The sequence below is a fragment of the Heliangelus exortis genome, chromosome 1 (assembly GCF_036169615.1).
Source record: "Heliangelus exortis chromosome 1, bHelExo1.hap1, whole genome shotgun sequence".
Lineage (NCBI taxonomy): Eukaryota > Metazoa > Chordata > Aves > Apodiformes > Trochilidae > Heliangelus > Heliangelus exortis.
The window spans coordinates 149654236-149679115 of record NC_092422.1 but is presented as its reverse complement, the minus strand read 5'-3'; the positions used below and the strand labels follow the sequence as shown (position 1 = coordinate 149679115).

Here is a 24880-nt window from a genome sequence, read left to right as displayed (position 1 = left end):
AAGAGGAGCATTGTTTTGTTAAAACATTATATGAAGTGTTGTGTGCATCATTAGTGATGCATGTGAATGCTAGAGAATAAAATAACTTAGGCTGCTTTCTATATTTAATATTTTTAAATACTTGTGATATGTACATATTTTTCTCTATTATAATATTACGTATGGAGATTCAAAACCTTAAATATAATGTGTTCTTAGGTAGAACCAAGTGTTCTGATAATGTATAACATGATGTTTCTATGGGTTTTCAAATGCAGTATAGAGAATTATTACAGTTGCAAGGAATGGTTTTATGTATTTCCTCTCTAGGGATTGTTTGGCATTTTGTACAGAACCAGTCTGTGCAAGTTTAGCTAACGTTCTTGGGAGCTGGGACAACTTACCTTCCCCTTTGCCATCTGACATGAAAGATTACAAACTCTATGATGTGGAGACCAAATACGGTTTGCTTCAGGTATGCCACAGGTTGTCCTTACAGTTTCCTTGTTCTTTTAGTGTTATTGATTCTTTTATGAAGTTTGTAACTGCTGAAGTTTTGTTTGCTTATAGTAAATCAAATAGTTGCGAAGTGAAAGATGATAGTGCCCAGATCACTGTAAGTGTAAGAGAGGGTAAACCCTGGAGGCTCTAAGTTGCTACTGTTCTTGCTTATTCTGACATGGAAAATATTAAATCAAATTAATTTTTGTTTTTCATATAAGTGTCTGTCTGTGCTTCAGCTGTCTCTGGCATATATCAATCTTTTCTTTACCTTCTGCGGAGGAACAGTAACTCCCAGGTTTTTGTGGGTGAATATGTTGATCAACTTTGAAAAGCATTTTTGTTCTTCTACTGTGATAGTTAATTGGCATTAGTAAACTTGTCTGCTGATTATCCATCTGTGTTTTATTTCCTTTAGGCATCATTTTTAAGACACAGCCTAAAATAGTGGTGAAAAATAACTTCTTAGTTAATTTACCAATTTAACGGAGGCCAGAAGAAGGGAATTTTGGAAATGTCTTATGGGATGTTTGGGGAAATATTTAACCTGAAATAATAATATTTGATTAACAGGTTTCTGAAGGCTTGTCGTTTTTGCATAGCAGTGTGAAAATGGTCCATGGAAATATTACTCCTGAAAACATAATTTTGAATAAGAGTGGAGCATGGAAAATTATGGGCTTTGATTTTTGCATCCAGTCAACAAATCCATCTGAACAGGAGGTAATAGAGATCTATAGTTATAATCATTAAATTTGAATTTCAGATCTTTGTTGGAAACCAATTTCATGACCTTGCATTTCAATGCAGAATCATTTAATATTCCCCTCTATATTTTGTTGGCAGGAAGTTTGAATATATGGCACAGGTCTGGACTGAAGTGCTGCCTTGATCTGATTTCTCTCAGTGGAGTCAAAAGAGCAATGGTTTTAGAGGCTGAAGCCTGTGCCACCTCTGCTCACCTGCATGTTGGATGACATGCAAAGCTACCTAATTTAGTCTGTGCCTGGCTGCTACCTTCTAAAATGTATTCCCATTGTAGCTCATATTTCCCTCTTACAGCAGTGCTTTGATTTTTACATTGCACTTCAGAATTCTAATGTTTAGACTTCACTGCATCAGTTAATCACACTGTTACAGACATAGATGCTTAGCAGTTTTACCTTATTCAGTTTCTGTTTCCTTCATAATTGAGTTGGGATTAATTATTTTTTGCTTCTTGAGTGTCTTATTTAAAGTGTTCTTTAAAAATCCCTAATAAATGTATTTTCTTTTACTTCTCTTGTAGCCAAAGTTTCCTTGTAAGGAATGGGATCCAAACTTGCCATCCTTATGTCTTCCAAATCCTGAATATCTGGCCCCAGAATATATTCTCTCTGTCAGCTGTGAGACAGCCAGTGATATGTACTCTCTAGGAGCTGTTATGTATGCAGTGTTTAATAAAGGAAAACCAATTTTTGAGGTCAACAAGCAGGATATTTATAAAAGCTTTAGTAGGCAGCTGGATCAGGTATTTGTGACTATTATTCACTGATTTTCATATTTGAAAAGTTACTGTTTTAAAATGGATTTAAGTACTTAGTCCACAATACCAGTACTCCAACATAAACAGTGTGATAGTGGTATCTTACCTTGCATGCTATCTTTATAACACCAACAACAAATCCTGTCAGAATGGGGGAAATAAAAGCAAAGGTTATGTGTACCAACTTTATAAACTACGACTTTAATTTTTCACCAGATTTCTCAGTAAACCTGTCAAATGCTGGTCTTGTGGAATAAATACCTGTTGGGGTGAATAGTGGGGTGGGCAGTCAGTGAATGACCTATGTTGGACCATTGAAGATGGCTCAGTTTTGAGTGATTTGGTCACTTGACTGATTGCAATTGGTATCCACTTAGTTGTCAGCTTTTTCACATTATTTGTGGACTTTGAATATTAGCAGAAGACAGATACCTGGGTCAGGTGACCTAATGTAACTTGTCTTAACTACTTTGGGTGCACATTGCCTTAGTTGCATGTACTGTATTTTAAGGAGTGTATTCAGCACCTCAGATAATGATGTGTACCTGTTTAAAAATACTGGGTTTGTGTTCTCCTATAACCTGAACACAGTAACAAGTTGGAAATAGGGGAATGTGAGCCAAAGCAGTCAGGCTGTTGGGGGAGAGAAAGGAGACTATGAGGGATCAGAAGCAAATGGGTTACAAAAGGGGAGAAGGGAGGGATAGTGGGAAGAGAAGCCATCAAGAGGACAAAGTAGCCCTATTGTATATTGGAAATAGTTATATGCAGCATTTTCTGACTTCATGGTGCATGTGCTTGAATTACTTACACAGCTGAGCCGTTTAAGCTCCAGTACTCTTCAGAATATCCCAGAGGAAGTGCGTGAACATGTAAAGCTACTCTTAAATGTAGCTCCAGCAGTCAGACCAGACGCAGATCAAATGACTAAGGTCAGTTCATGGAAATTACATTAGCCGTAGGAAAGAAGGAAAATAATGTATGGTTTGTAGAAACAACAGAGCTATTTTAAAGTGTTTTCTTGTCACTAATTTTTGTTGAAATGTTAAATATTGTTTAACTATAATGATTTTAGTTGATGGCAAAAGTTTTCCTTAATGCTGAGCATTATTAATATGGAAGAAGTGGATGTGAAACAGGATTCAGAATAATAATTTAATGCAACACTGTCTTGTTGCTTCCCAATGCAGTTGAAAGTGCTTTCAATACTATGTTTTTATACAGTTCAGTGTATAAAACTGTGTTGGAAGGATTTCAAAGCCATAAAATTCTAAAGGGCAATGAATGTAAGGATTAACTTTCAGCTTATGATTTTCGTTGTATTCTTAAAATATGCAGAAAAGCTTCAAATACACTCAGAGCTTACTTGCCTGCAAAGCAAAAATTAATTGCGAGTAGAATAATTTAAGTTTCAATTTGACAAACACTTCATCCATTTACCTATCCGAAAGAAGAACTTAAAAGCATGATTCTTCATTTGTCTTATACTCTATTTTCTCATATCTGATAGCCTTTCAAGTTCTTGCTTACAGATTGGTCTAGCTGAACGTTTCTTTTCCTGTCATATAAAAAGATTCTGTTATAGAATTATAGAATCACAGAAATTTCAGGGTTGGAAGGGACCTTTAAGATAATCTAGTTCCAACCCCCCTGCCATGGGCAGGAATACTTCCCACTAGATCAGGTTGCTCAGAGCCCTGTCCAGCCTGGCCTTAAAAGCTTCCAGGGAGGGGGCTTCCAACACCTCTGTGGGCAGCCTGTTCCAGTGTCTCAGGGATGTTCAGGGATGTGTCTCAGACGTCCAGGGATGGATAATCCACCACCTCCTTGGGCAGCCTGTTCCCATGCCTGATCACCCTCTCTGTAAAGAATTTTTTCCTAATATCCAACCTAAACCTCCCCTGACAGAGCTTAAGTCCATGCCCTCTTGTCTTACTGGCAGCTACTTGGGTGAAGAGACCGACCCCCCCCTGGCTACCCCCTCCTTTCAGTGAGTTGTAGAGAGTGATGAGGTCTCCCCTGAGCCTCCTCTTCTCCAGATGGAACAGCCCCAGCTCCCTCAGCCCTTCCTCACAGGACTTGTGCTGAATCCCTTCACAGCCTCCTTGCTCTTCTCTGGACCTGCTCCAGGACCTCAATCTCCTTCCTGAACTGAGGGGTCCAGAACTGGACACAGGACTCGAGGTGTGGCCTCACCAGGGCTGAGTACAGGGGCAGAATCACTTCCTTGGACCTGCTGGCCACGCTGTTCCTGATACAGGCCAGGATGCCATTGGCCTTCTTGGCCACCTGGGCACACTGCTGGCTCCTGTTCAGCTTAACCAAAATGCAGAGAGAGAAATCAGTGTATTTAACATAAGAAATAATGAGTGAAAAATGTGGGGGGAACAACTGATGCTTCTCCCAGCAAATATGCTGATAGATGGGAAGCAAGGAAATTGGCAAATATTACTCAGGTATCAACTCAAACACTTGTTCCAAGGACTACAACAAACCAATCTGTAAATGATTGTATTAAGCAGGATGGTATTATAAAGTTGTAACTATAAACTGAACTGTAGGGTTGAGATAGTAGAGCATTAGTTCTAAAAGTAGCTTGTTATAGCAAGCATGACATGAGCTGAAACAGAGCTTGACATGGGCAGATTTGCCATGTTAGTTTTAACTATCTTGTGTTGATCCCTGAGTAGAGCTCCACAATCACATACATCTTGGTGCGTGATCTAGAAGGCAGAATTTAAGTCCACAGTGCAGACTAGCTTCAATTCTCTGCTTACAGGTTCTTTTCTTCTTTATTGCCCTACTCCAATCTGCTTTTCTGCTTTTTTTCTTCTTCATTGCCCTTGTCTTGTCAGCTTCTCTTTCTGTCTTATAGCAGAGCTACCTTAAAAGTTGTTATGTTCTTTTGTACACAGATTTTTCAAATTAAAACAGATTTCTAACTTAAACTTGTTTTGTCTTTAACTGTTTAAAAGACAAATGCTTTGTATTTAACTGTTGTAAGCCCATGAGGTTTGATGAATCCCTCCCTAAAACTGAGAGCTATCAGGAAGGAGGAATCTTATCCCTGCCATTTTTAGTATAGAGAACTTTTAATTCCAGTCTGTGTAAGTCTGGGATAGAGTCTCTTCTACTCTTTTCATTCATCTACTAACTAAAAGCTGAATATTTATAGGTTAATTTCTATATAAATCTTGCATTATCATCATGCATTTTTATCAGTCTTTTATTAATGATGAAGGTGCTCTATCAATATTGATGACATAATATGGGTGTTTTGTTGATGCCATCATTATAAGCTTGGTATTTGTGTATGTTAGACAATACTTAAGAAGATCTGAGCCCTCTTGCTTGGTCACAATGTGAGAAATTATAGTGGACTGGATTTACAAGTGGGTCTGAACATTGGAGAGAAATTTACATGATTACACATTGATTGTATATAGATGCTTGTTGATTATTATAAGTTACGAAAGGTGGTAGCCAGATCTGGATGGCTTAGTCACTAATTCTTTGTTGTAATACACATAGTTATTACTCAGAGAACTTTTAATTAAGGTGTTTTTTTTTCTATGCTAAATATTATTTTATATATAATAAGTTACTTTAGATACACATAATGTACATGGGTTTCTTTTAAATATTAGGAAAATAGAGCCTCAATAATTATTTGGAATGTTATACTACTTAGTATGTAAAAATGTACTTTTCTAATTGTTAGTTGCAGTCACATAATTGTATAGTTTTACTGTAGTGCATTGAGAAGGTAAATTGGTCATTATATTATGGAATTTTTGTAGCAGTATCAGTGTTGTCTCCATCCAGATCACAAGCTTTTAATCTTATTTTTAGATACCATTCTTCGATGATGTAGGGGCAGTGACTCTTCAATATTTTGATTCATTATTTCAAAGGGATAACCTTCAGAAATCACAATTTTTTAAAGGTTTACCAAAGGTTCTTCCAAAACTACCTAAGGTATGTATGTATGATATCTTGAAATACTTGAGTTTAAAAATCTGTGAGTATCTATTAACATTCTGAATCTGGAAATGGTGGGACCTGTGTAGCATTGTACCAAAGCAGACTGCCAGGAGACTGTCAGAATAGAGTAGTGGGAAAGAAAGGAAGATTAGGAAATAATTGACAGGGAAATACTCCTCAGCTGCCAATAATTCTTTAAACAGAAAATGGTGGCTTGTGCCATCAGGATGTGTCAAGAACCATCATTTGCATATCCTCTTATAGTTCATCCCTATTTCGTCATCTTTTCTCCACTTACAAGGTTTTCCCTTTGTTTTTAGAAGCTATCATAGCTCTTTGAAGTCATTTTGCCACCTTTTCTACCAGTGAGATTGCTTCATGTTTTTTCATAGCAAGGCAGCACTTGAATGTTGAATGATGCATCTCCTTCCTTCAACAAACCAAGTGCTTGCTTGTGATGGCAGAACCCAGAAACCTCAGGCAAATGTCTGTCATTACAGACTTCTTCTGTGTACTGCTAGACCTTATGTCTAGACTGACTCCTTTTCCCTTTGTGGTATTCTTTAATTTATATAAATGCATATCATATATAGTGATGCAAAAAAATCATATTAGTTTAATACATAGAATGGCTGAGCTTCTCAACAATTGCATTAATTTTGTTTGATTTTTAATTTTATTTTTAACTACAGAGTGCAAAATTCAAATCTAGTGTTTGATACTCTCTTCTTTTTAGTTTAGTAATTTTTTTGTTTGATTAGAAATATCTGATGTTTTGAATTTGGAAATAGATGCCTAATAGCATTAGACAGCCACTGACTGACCTAATCATTTTTAGGGTATTTTTTTTTTTTTTCTGTCTTGAAAGTATATTCTATAAGGAAAGGAACCGTGCCATTAAATTGTATATTTATATATTTGGGAGTGATATGTTTTTTAAGGTTTTTTTTAAAGAAAGCATATAGAGTAAGGCTTTCATAATTTGTGTACATGACAGAAAGTCCTATTTTCTGCACAGTTAATTGGTTTTGGTTGACTTTCACAGTTGTTACAGTCTCCACTTATGTTTTGATTGTAAAGAAGAGAAAGTAAGCAAAGTAGCACAGTCAAAATAAGAGTGCAAAAGGGAAAATTATTGGTCTGTTTTCTTGTAAATGGATTAATACAAAAGCTGTTGAGCTGACACAATATTACTTTACTGCAGTGCAGTACAATGTTTTGACCACCTGTTGTTTTTCTTTTAGCGTGTTATAATTCAGCGAATTTTGCCTTGCTTGACATCTGAATTTGTGAATCCTGATATGGTACCCTTTGTCTTGCCTAATGTTCTCCTGATTGCTGAGGAATGCACCAAAGAGGAATATATCAGGCTTATTCTGCCTGATCTTGGTCCTGTTTTTAAACAGCAAGAACCAATCCAGGTATGTTAATACTGTTCAGATTAAGCTTGTTCACTTTGGTGTTTTTTTCCCTGAAAAATAACTAATTGCTCTATTTCCTTTTTTCAGCTTCACACAGCTTGCCCAACCTGCTCTGTAGTTGTCCAAGCAGTCAGTCTTGATTCATATGAAATTTATTTTTTCCAGGAAATTCACAAAGCCTCTACCCCTGTTTTTTTAGATGGGTTTTCTGAAGGTGTATTTGCATTTATAGATCAGATATTGTAGCAAAAAGAGGACTTACCCCTCAATTTTAATTTTTGTTTGGTTATAGGAGGTATATTTGTTAGCATTTTATCCATTATCTTGCCAATCTGGGCAGGGTTGTACATATTCTACCAGTAGCTGAACCTATGATTTATTTTCTTTCTTGTATCCAGATTGCTGTCACGGGGATCATGGTGTAGAAAAGCATGTAGCTTTCACACTCTCTTAAAAGTGTTGTTTATTGATGATGATAAAATAGTGTTTATTTGAGGGCTGTGCACAAAATTGTGAAATTTGTTTCATTTAATTAGACGAATGTATAAGTAAAATATGCTTTTTTGTGTTATTTAGATTTATGAAAGCAGTAAGACATTATCATTACTGTAATGGAGAAAAACATTTGGATGCTTTTGTCAACACCACGTGCTTGATTATTCTTGAGGATTCTGTCACTAAGTTAAGCACTGCCTCTGCAGATAAAAGGCAGCTGCGTGTTTATTGCTGGATGCTGATGCTTCTTTGCAGAGCATTTCAGGGGCATCAAAAACATAGGAATAGGAACATAGGAAGTAGACATTTTTTTTCCCCAAATTTTAGAAAGCCACATCAGAGAACTCTCATTATACTTGGGAGGGGGGGAGAGGAACAATTGTGTAGCTAATAATACCTTCGAAAATTAGAACTTTCCAATGTTCTTTGTTTTTAGTATACTGGGGCTTTATTTTAGCTTGGTTGTTGTTTTGAAATAATGAAACCTCAAACCAGCTGAAAGCCAATGAACATCTTATTTGTGCTGTTTCACCCCAAAAGGCAACATTTTGTTTTGCTACCTTTAAAATCAGTTTTGCCAGACAGTCCTCACTGCAAAAGGGTTGCTTCAAAGTTGTATCTGGAGTGTAGTGGGCAAAAAATCTTATTTATTTCTCAAAAAATGAGGGAAGCAAAAGACAGACTTGGCATCAGCTCGTAAAGATCAAACTTTGCAAAGCTTCTCTATGGCTTTCTAGATACTGTCTATTAAAGTCCTATGTTGACATTTTTAATTTACACCAAGTACTAGATGTTATTTCTACAGCCTTTTTGGTAAGACAAAGTTTGTTTAAGTACTCTAGGACAGGTTTTCAAAGCTGGTATACCAGGAATTCAGGGGAAAAAAAAAGGAAGATTCAGAGTGCCAGAGGGGAGTAATTCCAGGCCTGACTGTTTTCGTGCAAGACAAAAATGTCCACTGTGTTCTTGTGTTTGTAATGCATAGAGAGGGCTGGATGGGGAAGGTATCAGTGTTTCTTTCAAACACTCTCTTCAGGTGTTGTAGATTTGTATGAGGCCTGTTGCCTCTAATGAGGATATAACCTGGTGAATAGATGGTGGTAGTGAAATGGGTGTGTTTTACATTGATTTGAGTAAAGCATTTGACACTCTCTCCCACAGCATCCTTGGAGCTAAACTGAGCAAGTGTAGTCTGTGTGGTTGGGTAGTGAGGTGGATTGTGAACTGGTTAAAAGAAGGAAATCAGAGAGTTGTGGTCAATAGGACAGACTGTAGCTGGAGGCCTGTATTTAGTGGACACCCTCAGGGGTCAGTACTGGGACCAGTACTATTAAACATACTTACCAGTGACCTGGATGAGGGAGTGGAGTGTGCTCTCAGCAATTTGGTGGTGACACAAAAGTGGGCAGAGTGGCTGATACACCAGAGGGACCTGGACAGGCTGGAGAGTTGGGCAGGGAGAGACTTAATGAAATGCAACAAGGGCAAGTGTAGTTTTGCATCTGGGAAGGAACAACCCCAGGCACCAGTGTAGGTTGGGGACTGATGTGTTAGAAAGTAGCACAGGGGAAAGACACCTTGGGGTGCTGGTGGACAGAAGGATGACCACGAGCCAGCAATGTGTCTTTGTGGCCAAGAAGGCCAAGGGTATCCTGGGGTGCATTAGAAGGGGGGTGGTTAGTAGGTTGCGAGAGGTTTTCCTCCCACTCTACTCTGCCCTGATCAGGCTGCATCTGGAATATTGTGTCCAGTTCTGGGCTTCTCAGTTCAAGAAGGACAGAGAAATGCTTGTAAAAGTCCAGTGCAGAGCAACCAAGTTGATTAAAGGAGTGGAACATCTTCCTTATGAGGAAAGGCTGATGGAGCCGGGTCTCTTTAGCTTGGTGAAGAGGAGAATGAGGGGTGACCTCATTAATGTTAATGAGTATGTAAAGAGTGAGTGTCAGGAGGATGGAGCCAGGCTCTTCTCAGTCATGTCCAGTGGTAGGACAATGGATAACAGGTGCAAGCTGGAGTATAGGAGGTTCCATGTAAACATAAGAAAAAGCTTTTTCACGGTGAGAGTGACAGAAGACTGGAACAGGCTGCCCAGTGAGGTTGTGGAGTCTCCTTCTCTGGAGATATTTGAAACCCGCCTGGATGCGTTCCTGTGTGACCTACTTGAGGTGATCCTGCTCTGGCAGGCAAGTTGGACTTGGTGATCTTTCAGGGTCCCTTCCAACCCTAAACATTCTGTGATTCTGTGTTCCCTGCTTTTGTAGGGTACTTGAGTTAGGAAGTGAATGTATCATAGGGAGGTTCCTATAATTCAGTCTAAAGAAATTGTTATCCAGTGTTCACAATATCTTTATTTGTGGGAATTTATAATATGAAAACGAAAAATTTAAACTATTGATTCTTATGCTCTTGGAGTTAGCATGGAGTTAACTCGTTTGCTGTAAATTACCATCCTAGAATCACAGAATCAGGATCACAGAGTGTCAGGGCTTGGAAGGGACCTCTGAATAGAGTCCAACCCTTCTGCCAGAGCAGGTCACTCAGAAATGCATCCAGATGGGTCTTCTAGGTCTTCAGAGAAGGAGACTCTACAACCTCTCTGGGGAGCCTGTTCCGGGGCTCTCTAACCCTTAGAGTAAAGAAATTTTTCCTCCTGTTGAGGAACTTTTTCCTCCTCATGAGGTGGAACTTTTTGTGCTCTTTTGTCTTGAATCCATTGCCCCTTATCCAGCTTAGTCTTGATGTGGTTGCTCAGTGTAGACAAACCTTTAATTTATATCTAGGGGAATCTCATAGAGACTTGGGATATGATGTGCTGTAAGTTCCTATTCTAATTCAGTACCCCAGAGTATACCCTGACAAATACTGGGAAGGCTCTCTACTGATGAAGGAAGCACATCTTTTCATTTAGAGTACAACTGCTGCTACTTCATTATTAGATTGTGTGTTTGAGTCTGTGACTGTGACACCTTAGTTTCTACTTAAATAGATAAAAACTATCAAATATGATCTCAGAAAGCTAAAAATAAAAGGGGTTCCTTGGAACAGCATAAACCATACTCAAGTTGAGGACAGGCAGACAGATCAAAAACAGTTCAGCTTTTTAGTATCTTAGTTGAAAAGTGTTAACAGCCACTGCAAAAACAGCTGGACTTCCTCTGAAAACTAAATAGCTAAATAGTACATTTAGCTTAGAAACAGTCTGTTATATGTTTAAACATCTGCTTCTTATTTTAAAGAAGCTTCTCTAGTTATTAAATAACAGGTTTTATTCATATCCTTTTAAATTTACAAAAATGATCAAATGGTCCTTTTTCCAAACTACACACTTACCAAACACAGAAGCAGTCAGTCATGCCAGAGTATTACAGGGTTGCTAGCCAAAAGAACAATGTTATGAGCACATGAAAGTTTTGCAAGGCCAAGTTTAAGACAAAAATTCTTTATTCAAGAAAAATGATAAAATCTAACTTTTAAACTGATTTGGTCCATCTCACCCTAATTCTGATCCAAAACTGAGGATGTTGCATTAGAATTAGTGATCACTGAATGAATGAATGAATGAATGAGTGTGTATGTTTTAGGTAATTATAAGTACATAATAAAAAAGCACATTTTAGCTGCAGTTTAAAATAATTTGGTTTTCTTCCCTATAAAGGAAGCAAGTGGTAGGGGAAACTTAAGTGTGGTCTTGGTACACTTACATTTCTCTCATGCTTCTTCTTGTTTGACATTCAATCACAGATTGCTCTTTATTTGTAGACTCAAAAAATGAAATATTTTCCTCCTATTAAATACTTGGCTTTTTATTATGAATGTAATAGCATTCACCACAATTTAACTATGTAGCCCAACCAATTTTCTAAAAGGGGTTTAAATATCTATCAGTGGCTAGGAAATTGCCTCACCTTTCTGAAATGAGACATTAGTCTAATGAGTTACATCACTCTCTGTACTGGAGACTGAGCCTGGATGAGTAATTTAGAATAGCCACCAACTTATGGATGGCTAAGCATAAGCAAGATGAATCCCTCTGTGTGAATGAGCTATTCTAGTGCAGCTTTTTATGTAGTAGCTGTACTATTCTTTTCATTATTGTCCCTATTTTGATTCTAGCTGCAGCTTTTATATCTGGAGTTGTGGTCAAATGCTTTGAGGACATCATTTGAGCCATAGTTTTTTTGAAAGCTTAGGTTTCTCAGTAGTGGTGTCTGAATAAAGATTTTCTGTGGGTGGATTTTAACAAAAGACCAAATAGTAAATAGAAACAATAACTCTCCTTAGCCATTCTGATTTCTTATTTCAGAAGGACTAGCCTAGAACGTGCATATTTTGTTTGATTTGTATTTACTGTTTTTAAAATGCAGTAATATGTCAAAGTGTTTTTTGTCTTCCATGCCTTCAGGCAAGCAACATGGTAAGTGATCACATTTACTGAGTTACAAGAAAAATTCTGAAGTTTTTGTGATATGATACAACCAACTTTAAATAGTAAGTTTATATTTCTGGAGTTAAAACTTTGGCTTAAGAATTTTTCTTCTACTAGATATTGTTGATCTTCCTGCAAAAAATGGACTTGCTTCTAACCAAAACTCCACAAGATGAAATAAAGAACAGTGTTCTACCAATGGTTTATAGAGCCTTGGAAGCACCTTCAATTCAGATCCAGGTACAGTAATTTCAGCCTTTATTTAAAACAGTTTTTTCTCTTATGTTTAAGTTGATGTGCCAACTTTTTGTATACCCCTGTGTCTGTTTACTTGAAAAATATGATAAAGCTGTGTTATATTCCTAAATTGTGAGAGAGATTCTTGTTTTATTAAAGAAAATTCTTTCTAGGAGAATAAGTTTTCCCCCTTATTTTCCAGGAAGAACCATTTGATTGTTGTTTTAATGATCTTACCCTTAATTCTGACTAGCAACTGTAGCAAGTAGTATGTACCACAGAAACCATGCAGGCATGCATGCTCTTGCCAGTCAGAGCTCTTGCCAGGGCTTTTTCTTATTGTCCCACTAATTAGAATGTGTGCTAGCAGTTACTTTGGAAGACCTGATTTGATATAAAGTCATATAAGTATACCTTCTTGTGACATTTTTAATTTTTCTATTTATGCTTTCTTTGCCTTTCTAAAAACTGGGTTGTTTTGGTTTTCTTTCTGTTTTATTTTTACTTTTAAATCATTTTTTCACTGGAATTAAATTCTAGTTAGACAAAGGCATTTAGGATTGGGAGGGGGAGATAAAAAAAAAAAAATTATTGAAGAAGGGTTTGTAACAGCAGATGTGACTTTTACCTGTGCAAAGCATTGTTAGAATTATGTGGAATTTTTTTTGTTTTCTAAATATCTGTCCTGAGGTTTTTCTGCGTCAGTAGTTTGCTTATTCAGGTATTCACTTAGCTGTCTCTTATTTTTTGAGATGGCCCTGAAACTGAGTATTTTTTTTCTGTTGTTTAACTGTGTTTTACCTTGATAAGCTCTTTTATCTTTCAGCATATCTTTGTGCTGCTGCAGTGTTGTTGATAGTACTCATTTTAATTTGCTTGATTTATGCAGGAAAATGCTAGTTTGATGTAATGAAATTTGTTTTTTATCTAAAGGGGTTTTGTGAAAATGCAAGATATTTGTGAAAATGTGAGATATTTCTGCTATCCAAATGCTTTATTATAAATTTATGAATACTGGTTTTGAAATAATTTTTCCAGGTTGCTACCTGCATATCATGATGCTTTATTATTCCAGCTATTTTTAAGTAAGTCTGATAGATTTAGGTCAGCTGGGTTAAACATGATGTTTCCTTCAATATTACCTTAAAAGGAAAGATTAAGGAGACTAATTTTAATCTTGAGTAATACTGGTACTAATTTTATAATAGATGTACATGTTTCTTTTTAACCTTATGTGCACTTTGTTTTCATAGGAGCTTTGCCTAAACATAATTCCCACGTTTGCCAATTTAATAGATTACCCATCAATGAAAAATTCATTAATACCAAGAATTAAAAACGCATGTTTGCAAACTTCTTCTCTTGCTGTAAGTATCCTAACAATTTTATCTCTTTCTTAGACATCAAGAAATGTTTTTACCTTTAACTGCTTTGTTTTTTTGGCCATTGTGTCTTTAAAGAAGCCTATCAATGTGCCTGGATTTCTTCTCGAGACTTCTAAAATTTATTTTTTACAAATACAAAAGCACCATTTACTTTTTTCTCTAACAGTGTTTAAAGTTATTAGCAACAATACTGTAAAAATTGTTCAAGTGTGTTCCAAATTAACAGTGTTTGTCCTACAGAAAAGCCAGGGTTTTGTGAGCAGTGTGTAACTATGAATATTTTCCTTTCATGACATGAAAGGTTTTCTTAACTTGAATTTTCAGATATGAATGTCATAATTGCAGCAGCACTTCTTTCCTTCTAAGTGTGAATTTTGTATGTGTTTTTTTTTTTTTCCTTAGACAAAAATATAGTGAGGAGTTTGTTTAATTCTTATCATACTTCACAGGTCCGAGTAAACTCACTAGTGTGCTTAGGCAAGATTTTGGAGTACTTAGATAAATGGTTTGTGCTTGATGATATTTTACCTTTCCTACAACAAATTCCATCGAAGGAACCTGCAGTGCTAATGGGAATTTTAGGTAATTAGTATTTTAAACATTCTCCTCTTTTGTGCTTTGATGTTGTAGATCTGAGATCTTCCTTTGTTATCACGGATGTTGAGATTGTGTATCACTAAAATGGCAGCTAAAAACTTCTGGGCCTTAAGCACGTGCTCCTTTTTAATTACCATGTGTATTGCTGGTACTTCCCAACACTAGAAGGTATATTTGTAGCCTTCAAGGCAGTTCTGAGTACTCATTGCACTTCTTGGACTGTTAACCTTTCATGTATGTTCCACACAGTCAGAGAGGCAGCTTTCCTCAGAAGAGGAAATGGTCTCTCTTCTTTCAGATGCTGCTGGAGCTTTTAAGATATTACTGTTGCCTTCTCTTGCCACTCCTGCATGTCAGATGCTATAAATGATTGTCTACAAATCTACTGCTTTTCACTGCAGGTTTTGTTAGATTCATTTTGTTGGATATTTGGCTGCCTTTGCACTGAGATGGAGCACAGTCTGGGTGAGGTTTCACAACGCAGCTAAAAAAACCTAATGGCTTGTTACTTCTGGAAGGGGAGACCTCACTCCCAGTTGTGCTTTCCTAGTGGCATTCTAATGCTTGCCTAATGCAGGATGTGTGGTTTTTACAACTTGAATGGGCTCAGGGAGACCAGATGATCAGAGTCAAGAAATAGATGTGACTGTGTGGCCAAGTCTGGAAGACAGTGACCATTTTTTTTATTGACAGCCAATAGTAGGCAGAAGACCACTTTTAAAAGTTGAGCTGTATCAGCAAAAGCCCTTGTGAAATACCACAATAATACGTGATGGCAGCATTATTTTGATTTCCTCAAAAGCAGCAAGAGGGCATAATCTGTACTGATATAAAGCTCTTTGTTTCTCTGAACCTTTGCAGCTTTTACTTTTATTTGCTGTGTGAGAATGAGGGACAGTGTATCTTTATCTTCAGTTGTGTATCTCCTGAATTCTACTTAGATACAGTGGATAAGTGCACCTTACTTTGGAAATGATGGGCTCAAATCAATTTTTTATACTTGGACTCTCCTTTTTTTCCAGAATCATGGTACCTTCCATCTTGTATGTGATACCTTTTTTGGCTAGATGTCAACTCTGTTCTAATACTAACCATTGCAAGTGAGGAAAGCTTCTTCCTTAATGCTTTTATGTTCAGTGTTTGCTGCCAGAGGTGGACTGTTTAAGCAGAGGAATCCTCCTATGGAAAACACTATTGAATCTTGTAGGCTTAACACTGGATTCCTTGTGGCTGACAGTTTCCTTTTTTCAGTGATTTGAGGGCAGATAAAGACTATGCATAATTTCTGATCCAATGTGTAACACAGTCCCAAACTTTTAGGTAAGAATCTCTGTAAAATGCAGTCAGAGAGCAATGTGATAGTTATTTCTAGCCATACCAGTGTTCCAGGAGAGACCACATATTAGTTAAGGCAGCTTAATATCTCTTGGCAATTTTTCAGTTTGTGGTAATTCGGTTGCTTGTGATCTGGGCCAAGATTAATATTCTCAGATAATTGACCAGAACAATATATTGACTAATCTCAGGTTTCATACCTGCAAGTACTATTTTGGACATTCTCTTGTTGTGAACTTTAGCAAAGCCTCTTGCTATAAATGCTTTTGTTGTGGATGGGTATTTTGCTTTTATGATTCTCTTGATCATGTTTGTCCCTGCTTGCACACAGAGCCTATGTACATTCAGATGATCAATACATAGCAGAGTATGCTACTTGGAGCTTGTTTACTTATTTTTTATAAACATAATGATTTACTAAACATAATGATTTTTGCTCTTTTGATGTTGTATGTCAGGTATTTACAAGTGTACATTTACTCACAAGAAGTTGGGAATCACCAAAGAACAGCTTGCAGGAAGGGTACTGCCCCATCTGATTCCTCTTAGTATTGAGAACAATCTTAATCTCAATCAGGTATGAGCATGACTGGTTTGCAGGCTTTTACTTGATAATTGGCAGAGAATGAATTTAAATTTTTGTCAGAGAAAAATGTATAGATCACTCCATGTCACTTGTAAAAACAAACAAAGCCAAAAAACCTTCCAGTGTTACTGTAGTTGCATGTTTAAAGCTTGTTACTTTCCAGTAGCTTTAACTGATCTAGTATAAAATTTCAAACTTAATACTATACTATCCCCTTCCAAATATTCTGCAAAAGTACTTAGTTACCAATAATTCAGATTAAGAGCTAATATGAATTCTTAATGTTTCTTCCCTTTCTTTTGGTTGTAATTGCAGAAAATGTACAGTCATGTTATTATGAAATTTTAGGAAATTGCATCTAATGGGATTATTTTTTAAATTAATCTGGTAATACTTATCTGTGGGGGTTTTGTCTGTATTGCCTCACTTTTTTTGTTTAGTGATATATATTTTTCATTGTTTCAATCTACAGTCTGCTTGTAGTTAAGTATCCAACACAAGATAGTGAAAGTGGATATTTAGAAATTATTTCTAAATCTGCGACTTATCTGATATATTCTAAGTTTTATGGGGTTTTACCTTTCAAATTATGCATGTCTGAATTCCATCACTGCAAAATACAAACCTCTTGTATATTTCTTTTCCAGTTCAATTCTTTTATTTGTGTTATAAAAGATATGCTTAATAGATTGGAGGCAGAGCATAAAACAAAACTTGAGCAACTTCATGTCATGCAAGAGCAACAGAAGTAAGTGTTTATGTTTGTATTAGAAAATGACTAGAGAAAACTCTAGCCATAGAAATAGAAAATATAAGTAATTCTTTGTTCAGTAGTTGAGCATTGAGTCAAATAAGGACAGTCATGAGAAGATTTATTTGTCCTAGCATTCTAATAATATTGTGATGTTAGTGGTTTTGTAGGAGTAAAATCCTTTACTTTTATACCTTCAGTCACCTTTTATTATTTTTCAGCATTTTTAAATTCATTAAATGTTCATACTGAGCTTCACTAGTACAGTTTATTTCTTGATTCTGTATGTTAAGTTGCTTTTTTGTAGTTGTTGAGAAAATAACCATACTGGAGAAATGCAAACATTTAAGTCTTTTAGAAGGCCGTTATATTTGAAGATATTTAGAGCTATTTTATGGAGGCTGATGTGAGATGAAACTTCTGAGACAAGTTAACGTGGGCTAGCTGAAGTCTGTGTTGTCCTGCTCAACAGGAAGAACTAAGACCATCTAAACCAATCATTAGGAAGCCTTCATAATTTGGAATATTGAGATTTTTCAGTCTCCTGCAGGCATTTTATAGAAATGGCATTACTTTCATAATGCAATTTTTTGTTATTTTATTTTTTAAATGCAGAAGACTAATCTGCATTGCTGAATTAGTGTTGAGGATGTGACTGCAAAGTTATCTTTTTGTAATACATATACTCTGCACTGTATAGATCTCTGGATATAGCTAATCAAATGAATGTGTCTGAAGAGGCAAGATCTAGTAGTACAAGTAACCAGGTAAGCAATAATGCTTTAATGTGTTACATACAGAAATTCGAAGTATAAAATGACTTAGATAATGGTTACTTTAAATTACAACATTTCAAGTAACTAAGTTTTGTTTCTTTGAACTTAAACAGCTTGACAAGGTATTTAATACGAGTGGAGCTGACCTTCTAACTAGTGGATCAGACAGTAAAGAGAATGAGATGTCATCAATACAGAGAAAGGTGTGTTTTCCTTTGTTTGGTTACATCCATCTGTCTAGTATGAGACTGATAGAGTTTCACAGAAAGAGTATCTGTAAATATTTACCATATTTAAAAGAAAAAGTATGTGCTTTTTTATAGCACAGCTCCAAACATAGTTACATGTCAAGGTCCAGTGAAAGGTGTTCAAATCATATCCTTGAATTCTGTGAATGCTTGTCCTTGAAAGTAATTTTGTGCAAAATAGGCAGCAATTAGAAATATACATTTTTAATCATTTTCTTTTCCCCTAATTATACATTTCAGGGAATCTGAAACTTCAGGAGTAAATTCAGATATGAAAATCAAAATTGGCAACTTTATGATAAAATTACAGAGGTGAAGGTAAAATTTAGAATTCCCTATAGCAACAAAGATTAACATATTCTATACAGTTCAATTAAGTGAAAATGAACAGTCAATATGGAGATAAATATAAAAATCAAAGAACAAGCATGACATAGAATATTAGATTATTATGACAGAATATTAAACACAAGCATAGACGACTATACATTTATTTTCCTGCTAATAATTATGTAAATAGATCCCTAGAATCTATACATTTTATCATTTCCATTTCTAGTTATCTGAACTATCTCACTAATTTTTTACTAAAGGGGAATGATTTTATTATTTTCTCCTCTGTCATTAACAGAAGTAAAATTCAAAAAAGCCTCTTAAGCAACCTTAAAATAAAATTGCCTTTGCAACTCTATGGTCAGTTGTAGTTCTGCATCAAGTGCTGGTTGGTAGCCATATAAAAACAAAACCAGTGACAAATACTTTTTCTTATGCCCAACATGAAGATGACAAAGCTAAAATGTTTTGGTGGTTTTTTTTTTTGTGATACCTGTTTATTTGTGATTTTTTTTATTTGTGATCTGCTCAAATTTCTCATTATGATACTTTAAGTTTGCATTTATTTGCTTTAAGCCCTATTAGCAATATGTTCAATATTATAACAGATTTTTTGTTTATCCACTTTCTCTTTTGTATAAATGACATGTATTCTTCTACCATGTTATTGAAAGGCCAGTGCTATTTATGAAATAAAAGTATCATGGTAAGAATAACAATTCAGTGCAACTTAGTGTCAGTACTTTCCCTTTTAAAGGCATCACTTACACTTGAAGAGAAGCAGAAGTTAGCTAAAGAACAAGAACAGGCACAGAAACTGAAAAGCCAGCAACCTCTTAAGCCACAGCCAACTGCAGTAACACCTCCAGTGAAGCAGGTGAGAAAGAGCAAACTACTGTGCTGTTTCCATTGGAGCTGTGATGCTTTCTCCTATCAAATGCTATATGAATTTAGCATTTTTTAAAATTATGTTTGTTTTCCTGTGTAGCAATTGTCACAGCTGAGAAAGACTAAAGTAAGTCTCAATCTGCATTCCATTTGCATTAGCAATATTAGCAATGTTTCCCAGTTTTTAAATTGCAGGACTCTCCAAAAGGAATAAGTGTTATTGGAAAGCCATTGTTCTAGATAGGGAAAAAGCATGTATTAAAAAAGTTTTTCTTTGAAGAGTAGATTAACTAAATTTACAAAGACTTGGATATAGAAGTGGGACATGTAAGCAAATGTAGTACTTCATGTATAGTCTTTGTTGTCAAATTGGAGTTGTATAACTATTAGTTGTAGGTAGCAAAGAATCTAATTGCTCTTGTGTATAATTACATTTCGTGCAGTGGATTTTAAATTCTGAAAAATGAATGCCACTTCTGCAGGAACAATGATACAGAGTGTTGCTGGAGTGTTTGTATAGGAGGAGCTTTTAACTGCATTTTGTGTATTTTGCAGACAAAAGACTTGACAGACACCTTGATAGATAATATATCATCATTGAGTAGCCATCCTATCAACAAAGCTAAAGCTGCATCTTCAAACAGCTTCTCTTCTGTCCCTTCTATGGGTGTTGGAATGGGATTTGCATCACCTGTTGACAACACAAAGAGAAACATCACAAATGGACTAAATACCAACATGGGTTTTCAGACTGCAGGATTCAGCATGGGAGCTGCTCCCCCCACTCAGAATTTCTTCAGTGGTCCAAGTGCAACAGGAACAACCAAGATGAACATTGTACCAGCTGCCAGTATGCCAAATTACATTCCTATGAATGCTGCACCTCCAGTGTCTCCACTGGCACAACAAAACAGACCCCCAGATATGTCTGCTCTGGATAATCTTTTTGGTCCTCAAAAACCCAAAGTTAGTATGAAGCAGTTGGCTCAGCAGAAATCAAGCCAGTGGGTTAATCAGTTTGTACCCCCACAGGGGTCCCCAAGTGCAAGCAGCTCAGTCTTGGGACCTCAGATGAACATGATAGGACAGCCTGGATTTGGTATACAGGGTAATCCTTTCTTTGCTCCTCAGAACTTTGCACAACCAGCAAACACAATGACAAACAGCAGCTCAGCTAGTAATGACCTAAAAGATCTTTTTGGGTAAAAGGTGTTGTTTTCCTCTTTCAAAGACTGAGAAAATTTGGATCATGGGTAAGCTGATTAACATCTTTTTTTGATTAGTAAAAGCATGACTTGGGAAAACTTTCAACCCAGCAAAGTAAAGACTTTTGCACTGGAAAAAAAGACTGATTTTACATTTGCCTGGTACTGCAGTGGAATTGTCTAAGTGCAAAGTCTTCTTAAATGCTAAAGATTTCCTGTCTCTTTAATGAACATCAGAGCACTGAAGGTAGGATGCATATATTCAACTAAAAAAGAATCCTATGAAAGTTCCTACAAAATTTTGCTTCTTAAGTTTAACAAAAATGCCTGGGGGGTAATAATACTGGGTTAACACAATCCTGCAGCCCAGTCCTTTCAGTGCCTGCTAAATTCTTATTGATGGTCTGTGTTGCCTGGATTTGGCACAAGCTGTCATTTTGCCATATTGACAGTTTGTAAAATAAATTCCTACACTGCCTCATAAAGTTATGTTGCATACAAAAATCTCTAACTGGTAAGTATGCAAGAGGCTGAGAAAATATTTTCTATTTTTTCTCTTATGAGATAATAAAAATTAATTTGGTAGTAAACAGGAAGATTGAGGAGGCATAAGTTGGCTTAAAATTTTGTGCAAGTTTGGGGCTGAGTAAGAGCACTGCTCCCATGATCATGCTGTCTGGGAACGTGCTTTATAATGCCAGATGCTTGTTACCATCCACATAGGAAAAAGAACATACCACTTTTGAAATACATGTGGTAACTTGATCACATTTTTTATTTATTCCAGTGTTTTGGCTACTGTGACACTGCTTTTAACTGATGTGAGGGGAAAAAAAAAAAAAAAAAAAAAAAAAAAAAGAGTATGAGTAGGCATGGAACCTCCCAAAGAGAATGTACTCAAAATTGGTATGTTGACTGCCCCAACTGAACACAGACACTAGTTACACAGAAATATCCTGAATTACTTCATAAATTTTGGCTCCATTGGGAAGATGGAAAAGGATTGCCTGGTACAAGTTGCACATGGTTGTATAAAAAAAGCAGACTGCCATAAATTGCCTTGACTAGAATAAACAATTTCATTTTAATTCTGTTTTAACTTAAGTCCCTGTGAAGGATAGATCAATATTGAGGAAGTTCTCAAATATGGATTTGTAAGCTCTAGAATATATAGTAAATACACAGGTATTTCAGATCCTTTTTATTGTATTACTCCAGATTTAATAAAGCTGTCCAAAGAAATCAAAAAAGTAGTTTCTTCTACTTCCCAGAAGGTGTATGTTCAGCTTGCCCATGATGGAATCTGTGCTCTGTCAGATACTACTGTTGGGCTTTAACTTTTTCTTTCCTAGGAAATTCAGGAGCTTTCTTGTATAATATTTTGAAAAGTAGAGCTGGCTATTTTGAGAAGGAAAGAACTAGTTGCCTTTTTTATGGAAAGCCAACATGCTTTATTTTTCAAAGCCTTTCACTGAAGAAATTGTTCTTTCATTTGCTGCTTAAGAAACCAAAGGGCCTTATGCTGTAAATGTAACTTGTATTTTGTTATATTTCCACAGTTCTAAGCAGTAATGGCATTAAGCATATTTCTTAAAGAATCATTTATGTATTCTAGCTGCTGCCTTAGTCCTATCATTTTAAAAACCAGGGACCAGTGAAATTGTGGTTTAGAAAACAATACCTAACACATTGTGAAGCATATGTGCTGTTATTAGTCATGGTAAACATTGTAGGTTATGTTAAGATATCTGTGTAAACAAGTGAAATACTAGAACAGTTAAGCTATAAGTTCATTTATGGTTACTAGTATTCTATATTCTCAGTCACACTGATGTCTTTTATGTCAACTTTTGGAAGCTACTTTTTGTTAGCATAACTTATGGCCAGCCCTTGAAGAATTACTTGAATCTGTATCCCTCTAAATTATTTGGAAAATAAGTTTATATTAAAAATAACATCTCCTAGGACACTACAATGTATTAAATTAATATATTCATGTTAAAGGCAGTCTTAAACGTCAGTGTCCTGGTTTGGAATTTCAGTCACAGATCTCCCTGGTTTGGGGGCTTTTCAGAACTGGATTTTAAGTTAACCTATTGGAGGGAAAATTGACTGAGAAAGATCTGATTTTATATACTAGCCCTCCTGAAGTGTGGGGTTTTGGAGTATGTACTTTTGGCATGGGCTGTCTGAGAATACAATCTATTTCAAAGGAACAAAGTAAAAGAAATCCTACAAATTCCAATTAAGTGAGGCTCTTCTATGCAGTGGTAATGTAATGGAACAGGATCTTTACCTGGCTCAAGTGATATGAATTTTCCTATTTAGATTTGAGAATATAAAATAGAAGAATAAAAAGAAAGAAAACTGAAAAGGGTGCTTATGAAAGCTATAAAAAAAAAATTCTGGTTATTTAAAAATAAAAAAGAAAAAATAACTTCTTAAATTAAATTTAAAGTTAAAATGAGAGGGTCAGATCTCTAAATCTCTTCCTTGTATAAGCTTCCTGCTTAGTCTGTCAGGAAACTGTGTGTGTGTGTGTGAAGTCCTCTAATTATTTCTTCTTAAATTAAAGGAAAGAGGAGTTGTAAGAGGTAAGTCATCAAGGGCATGTGCCACCAGGCCCTTGCTCCAGTAGTTTTCCTTTAGGAAGCCTTGTCCAGTTGACCTCTCCACTTACAAATCATCAATGGAAGATTCATCTTGTGGCCAGAGTGGATACCATTGTGAGAAAGCAACAGTTGTACTTCACATCCAAGTTGTTGTTTGGGGAAGAGTAGAAGGAAAAGACAGTGGTACAAAATGTGGGCATTCCAGGGACCTCCTATTTCTGGAGTTGGATAGAAGCATCTGGCTTTGTTACATCTAGCTTTGCCTGCAGCAGAGGGACTGTCCAGCCCTAATAAAAAAAATCGGACTACACAGGTTTGAAATTGCTATCTGATTACCAAATTGCAAATTCTGTTACTGGGAAAGTAACGTGGTATAAAATAATCTTGTATTACAAGGCCTTGAAACCATACTGTGAATCACACAAAATTTTTACCCTTTGTTGTCACCCTAATTTAACAGACAAAATGTAAAACCTGGCAAGTTATATCGTTACCTTACAGCCTTATGTAAAGAAGAGGTAAAAAGGGAATAACTTCCTATTCTTTATTTGATTTATCTATATTATGTTTACTCCAAAAGGAGAAAAGGAGAGATGTGGAAGTAGCTGCATATCTTAAATATAAGCATCAGTTATCCTTTGGCTGCTCTGAGGTGTGCTAAATGAATGTGGGGGCACCAAGACACCAGAGTTTTCCTTGTTAGAACTGTTGCTATTTGTTTTTAAAGATAAAAATGTCCAAAGCATCCTTTGCAATCTCAGAAAATAAACTAATCCTGCTAGATGGAAGAAGGATTTTATTAAAGATGCTTGAAAAACTTTCTCTGCTGGGGCTGATGGAGGGGAACCTTGAAACTACTCCCTTACAGATCAGCTCAGAAGCCCCTAGGTTTGCCTCTCTAAAGAGGAGAGAAATGGAGGGGAAGGGCACAAATGTCCTTTTAGGGATGGAAGAGGGAGCAGATTTTCTGTTCCTTTTCACACGAGTGTTGAAAAGCCTGTGGAAGCTGCTTATGCAGGAGGACAGCAGCACCAGAGGAGCCTTGACAGGCAAAGGAGTCCATCAGTTGTTTGGGGGATGAAGTTGGAAGTTTGGGGGGATGAAGTTTGGAAGAGAAGTTTTACTGGGAACATAAGTAGAATGGTGTAGTTTGTTTTAATGAAGATACTGGGTCTTCCTTTCTCAATGATTATGTGAATTAGAAATGTGTTGGAGAAGTTGTGGCCCTCCAGGTCTGCACAGATGGTGACTATCCCAAGCAAAAGGCAGAATTTTGGGATGTATCAGTGCACAGCATTTTAAGCCTTATTGTTTAAAACTTTCCTTTTCTGTTAAGTTTTGTCTTCTTGGCAACACCTGTTTCACATTGATGTGGAACTTAAAAGAAATATCCAAATGGCCTTTTGAAGTAAAAAAAAAATGTGTGTTAACTTTTGTATTATAAGCCATGTTATAATGTTATCTGTCTGTAGATAGAGAAGTGTGTATATATATTACAGGATTTCAGATTTTTCAGTTCATTTGCACCAAAAGAGCAAAGATTAAATTAGAAGTTAGGTTTCAAACAAATTCCACAAGGCTTCCATACAGGCTAAC

The 24880-nt window shown here is 36.2% G+C and overlaps 1 protein-coding gene across 2 annotated transcripts in view; it reads left to right on the top strand.

Moving 5' to 3' along the window:
* The window catches only part of SCYL2 (SCY1 like pseudokinase 2), a 39084-nt gene extending 15248 nt beyond the window's left edge, over nt 1-23836 (top strand). Inside the window, exons 4-18 of one of the 2 annotated variants that reach the window (XM_071732962.1) lie at nt 310-454; nt 1054-1203; nt 1769-1990; nt 2821-2937; nt 5858-5983; nt 7234-7410; nt 12449-12571; nt 13822-13935; nt 14403-14535; nt 16344-16462; nt 17119-17219; nt 17923-17989; nt 18112-18201; nt 19337-19456; nt 20023-23836. In XM_071732962.1, coding sequence (XP_071589063.1) covers nt 310-454; nt 1054-1203; nt 1769-1990; nt 2821-2937; nt 5858-5983; nt 7234-7410; nt 12449-12571; nt 13822-13935; nt 14403-14535; nt 16344-16462; nt 17119-17219; nt 17923-17989; nt 18112-18201; nt 19337-19456; nt 20023-20673 — 2455 coding nt within the window. In that variant the 3' untranslated portion in view covers nt 20674-23836. The remainder of the gene's footprint in view (nt 1-309; nt 455-1053; nt 1204-1768; nt 1991-2820; nt 2938-5857; nt 5984-7233; nt 7411-12448; nt 12572-13821; nt 13936-14402; nt 14536-16343; nt 16463-17118; nt 17220-17922; nt 17990-18111; nt 18202-19336; nt 19457-20022) is intronic. The other variant, XM_071732961.1, reaches the window with a different exon arrangement.
* Nucleotides 23837-24880: the final 1044 nt, after the last annotated feature.